This window comes from Cnephaeus nilssonii (assembly GCF_951640355.1).
Source record: "Cnephaeus nilssonii genome assembly, chromosome: 2".
Taxonomy (NCBI): domain Eukaryota; kingdom Metazoa; phylum Chordata; class Mammalia; order Chiroptera; family Vespertilionidae; genus Cnephaeus; species Cnephaeus nilssonii.
The window spans coordinates 50118303-50123491 of record NC_137073.1 but is presented as its reverse complement, the minus strand read 5'-3'; the positions used below and the strand labels follow the sequence as shown (position 1 = coordinate 50123491).

The following is a 5189-nucleotide window of genomic DNA, read 5'->3' as shown; positions in this document are numbered from 1 at the left end:
TCTCTACTCCCATGACACAAAAAATCTCTGGAATTATTAATGACCACCTAAAACCGCTATGGGAATTCTAAGATTCTTGCCTCCACATGTACTCTCTCTTACCTTTTGAGTCCAGGTAATATTCTTCTGTTTGCCTCCCCTCTACTCAATTCCCAATTCTGCAGCTGTTTACCATACTGCCCAACAAGAGGAAGCTAATCTTATCGTACCCCCAAAATAGCAAAGATACCGTTAGCCCTCTAGAAACTGATACCCTGACACTTCTTAATGACAATCTGGTTATCTGCTTACTTGTGTACATGACACTTTATTGGAACACAGCCACACTCATTTGTTTACACATTGTCTGTGATTACTTTGTGCTTCAAAAGCAGCAACAGACACTATACGGCCCACAAAGTTTAAAATATTTACCATCTTGCCCTTTATAGAAAAGGTTTTTTGAGCCATGGTCTAGAAAATTTGATGGAATACTCCATTATAAGTGTGCTTTCAGCAATGTACATAAGACATGACAGAGAGTGGTGTTAAAATATTTATTGCTGTTGTTGGGAAAACTGGACAGGCACATGCCAAAAAATGAAACTAGACCACCAACTTACAGCACACACAAGAATAAACTCAAAAATGGATGAAAGCCTTTTGGTCGGGACTGCCATTTTCCAGTAATTCGCCAAAATGACTAACACAAAGGGAATGAGGAGAGGCACCCGCTATATGTTCTCTAGGCCTTTTAGAAAACATGGAGTTGTTCCTTTGGCCACATACAAGCAAACCTACAAGAAAGGTGATATTGTGGACATCAAGGGAATGGGCACTGCTCAAAAAGGAATGTCCCACAAATGTTACCATGGCAAAACTGGAAGAGTCTACAATGTCACCCAGCATGCAGTGGGCATTAATGTGAACAAGCAAGTTAAGGGCAAGATCCTTGCCAAGAGAATTAATGTATGTACTGAGCATAGTAAGCACTCTAAGAGCCAAGATAGCTTCCTGAAACGTGTGAAAGAAAATTATCAGAAAAAGAAGGAAGCCAAAGAGAAAGGTACCTGGGTTCAACTGAAGCATCAACCTGCTCCACCCAGAGAAGCACACTTTGTGAGAACCAATGGAAAGGAGCCTGAGCTGCTAGAAGCCATTCCCCATGAATTCATGGCATGATAAGTGGGGGGAAAATAAAAAAGACTTCTGTGCTGATAAAAATGTTGCCCTTAGTTGAGTGGAAGTGTGGCGGCCCTTCCCCACAAAGAATAATTAAAGAAAACTTTGTGTCACCCTAACCGGTTTGGCTCAGTGGATAGACCATCGGCCTGCAAACCTAAGGGTCCCGGGTTCAATTCCAGTCAAGGGCACATGTCCAGGTTGTGGACTTGATCCCCAGTAGGGGGCATGCAGGAGGCAGCCAATCAAAAAAAAAAATGGATGAAAGACTTACATAAGTCACAAAACCATAAAAATCCTAGAAGAAAACATAGTCAATAAAATCTCAGACATCTCTCGTAGCAACATTTTTGCCAATATATCTCCTTGGGCAAGCAAAACAAAGGGAAAAAATAAACAAATGGGACTACATCAAAGCAAAAAGCTTCTGCACAGCTAAGGAAACCATCAACAAAATGAAAAGGAAACTCACCGTATGGGAGAATATATTTGCCAATGATAAACCTAATAAGGGGTTGATTTCCCACCATCATTTGGTGAAGGTCAGAGGGAAGAGAGGACAGGGGCTGGGTGGCGGTGGGCAAAGGAGAGGAAATGAGGACATCTGTAATAGTGTCAACAATAAAAATAAAGTTAAGAAATATAAATATATATTTATTGCTTTTCTAACTTACAGCCCAGTTAGCAAGGTTCCAGGTAGTTCACAGATTCAACAGTAACATCAGAAATCCAGGATCTTTATCACCTTCCATTTTCAGAAGAAAGACTTACCACTTCAAATGGTACCTCACTTTTCATATGGCCATTACAGCTACAAGCACCCTCATAGGACAGCACCCAAAAAGGACGAAAAGTAAAGGGCAAAGAGTCTTTCTTATGAAGTTCTTTTTAATTATGAAAGCTAAGCTTTCTTTTAAAAAACGTTAGTAGAAATTTGTCTGTGTGCATAATCTTGAACCTATCACAAAGGGCACTGAGATGAGATTGCCATGATGAGTTTGAAGCCATGGATGTCATACCTGGTTGCATATTAAAATTATCTGCAGAGTAACCAACATATTAGGAAATACCTACATCTGTGCCCTACCTAAGATCAAATATATTAGAATCTCTGAGGTGGTTCCTAGCAGTGGCATTTTTCTTTAATGCTCAAGAAGATTCAAATAGGTTACCAGGAATGAGTACCAGTAATGAAACTAATCATGATTTATTTCCTAGAGTTGAGCATGTTTCTACATGAAGAATAGCAGAGTTCATTTGTCTGGAAACAAGACTGATGGCTGATGACTTTTGGGTAAAGGACCAATGGTGTTTGCCACATTCGTGTACATGAGCACTGAAGTAATTCAGATAGATTGTGGGATTAAGCAAGAAGAGACTCTGCACAAGAAGCCACCCAGAATCCTCAATGAATGAGGAAGGACACCAGAAAGCTTATCAGGAACAACTCCAAGAGCAGTCTTCAATGGGGGAACATGCACATGGAGATCACAGGACATGAGACATGTCAAGGGAGCAAGGAATGTAGGAAAGAAAGGAGTGCTGTTTATTGGGCATAAGGAGGCTAAAGTGTCTGTGTTATTTCAAGGTCGAGGTGTCTAAAGTGACCTATCAGTCCAGACTTCAAAAAGAGTTATCTATAGGACCTTTTGGAGAATGATAGAGGTCTACCAATAACTTCCCCAGGTAACAGGCATAAATTGAGTATGTCCCAACAAAACCTTGTCCACGGGGATGGCGAAATCATGAGCCTGGCTGAGGCTGTTCTGTGAAATGTGTGAAATACAAAGAAAGGTAAAGGTCTGGACCCTGGGACACAACAAACATAAATCAGTCTGCTGCCAATTGTTAATAGACTGCAGCTGCATAAAATTATCCTGAACTTCTGCTAAGGATAATAGAAGTTTGAATGTTTTGTTTCACATATTTTAAGCTTTGAAGGCAAAATGGAATCACACTGCTTTCAACTGAAAAGAAAAATACAATCAACAGGACAAATCCCAGTCTTCTAATTTCAGAACCCTTGGATTGAGTCCTCGCTTAATCCGAAGACTGAGTTGCACATGACTGGTAACCACAGAATCTGAGTGACCTTTTGGTCTCCAATGAAACACCCTGGGAAAATTGTTTTCCCTGCACTCATTTAAAAACAGTAACTGCTCCACATCATTTAAGATCCTTTGTCAAGGGAATTCAATTAACATCAGCCTGAGGTCACCTCAGGACTTCTTACATTTTTTCATCCTGTGAACTCCCCTGGGTTTTCCATGACTCATAACAACTGTCCACAGAAAAGTAAGTACACTTTTCAACTTACTGATTCTGCAGTAGCTCTGGTCTCCCCCTCAGGATCGCATCAAACCTGAGAGGAGGAAGTGCCCAGGGGGAGGCAGTAGGGGGGAAATGCTGGGTCACCCACAGTTCACTGCCTCTTCCCCAAGCAGCGATTCAGAGTGCTGGGGCCACAGTCTCGGTAACTTCCTGAGCACAACTCCTATGGGTCAACTCCCAGTTTAGAAAACACTGGGAAAATACTGTCTGTTTGGTATAATAATTTGGTAAATTCGACAGAACCCAGGAATGCTAAAATAATATTTGCCAAATTTGCTATACCAATGGCATAAAAACACCAGCTTAAATCAATGGACAAAATTTGTTTGCTATTATTCCTAAAATTAAATACGACATCTTCACTAAACTATCATAAGCAGGATATGTCCTTCATTCAGCCTTCAGTTCAACAAATACTTGAGTGCCTACTATGTGCAAGTCATTGTGTAAGACCCAAGGTGAATGAAACACAATTCCAGCTTTCCAGTAAATTCAAAATCTAAAAATCTAATACCTTTGTTAAAAAAAAAAAAGTGACATGGTATTATAATATGGCACAAAGGTGTCAGAGTAAGCCGAGCATTCACTGCTCCAATTCAGATGTGCCTACCAGGAACCTAAACTTATGAGGCTCTTCCTAAGAAGGTATCACAAAGACAGGATGATGTAAGTAAGACCAGCCTGGTAGAAATGCATTCATTGTCATAAACATGTCATTCTGACATCCTGTGACTGTCAATTAAATGTTTCTTTTGCCCTTGCAGTAAAAGCAGAAAGCTTTTGCACAAAGATCTGTAGGATATTGGGCCAGACAGGAACACAGCATGGTACCTTTTTTCTCAAAGAGAAAGATCTATTAACATGACCAAATCATAAACAAATTCAGTCATTCAGCAAATATTTATCAAAAGCTTACAATGTAGCAGAAACAGTCACAGGGTAGTGTGGCCTAAGAAACTTGGGTAACAAATGAATGATGTACATAAGCCACAAAGGAATTGAGCTGATGTACTTTAAATTAATGAGGTCCTTATTGAAATGGAGTGTCTAATAGGTGACAAATTTTTAAAGGGTGAGATTCAAAGGAGAATGGTGAGGATGATCAATTAGGAAAGGAAATTAAGTTCTATGAGAAAAAGTTAAATTAATTCCAGTTACTTAACTTGAAGAGAAGGGCTGATTTGATTATTATCTTCATGTTCAGAAGGGGTTTTATGCTTTTCTTTTCCTTAAAGGCTTAGACATGAGAAAATGGAATACAATTGTAGCATTTATTTAGCTATTGACACATAATATGAGCATCTGCCTTGTGGCCTAACACAATAGGAGATTGCAGAAGCATAAAGGTGAATGCAACATAGTCTCTGCCAATAGAAATTAGTGCATTTGAACATAGGAAAAACTCCTTTGAACAACCAAGTGATAAAACTCAAGAACTGGCTGAAGAAGTACCCTATATAATAAAAGCCTAATATGCTAAGTATCAGTTCAACCAATCAAAGTGTAATATGCTAATGATATACTAAGGATGCTCAACCGCTCATTATGACGTGCACTGACCACCAGGTGACAGACGCTCCGACCGGTAGGTTAGTTTGCTGCTTGGGGTCCAGCCTATCGGGACTGAGTGAGATGGGCCAGACACGCCCTGGAGCCCTCCATTAGTCCCTCCCCAGCTGGCCAACCTCCTGCGCCCC

The 5189-nt window shown here is 40.2% G+C and overlaps 1 protein-coding gene across 1 annotated transcript; it reads left to right on the top strand.

Annotated features, from left to right (window-relative positions):
* The first annotated feature begins 672 nt into the window (after positions 1-672).
* LOC307116182 (large ribosomal subunit protein eL21-like) lies at positions 673-1164 on the top strand. Its single transcript, XM_079799865.1, has one exon. The coding sequence runs from the start codon at positions 679-681 to the stop codon at positions 1159-1161; it is 483 nt and encodes a 160-aa protein (XP_079655991.1). The 5' UTR covers positions 673-678; the 3' UTR covers positions 1162-1164.
* The last annotated feature ends 4025 nt before the right edge of the window (positions 1165-5189 follow it).

Bases quoted from the DNA above. Each gene is read 5' to 3' on its own strand.
- LOC307116182 (XM_079799865.1), top strand. From the start codon at position 679: ATGACTAACACAAAGGGAATGAGGAGAGGCACCCGCTATATGTTCTCT.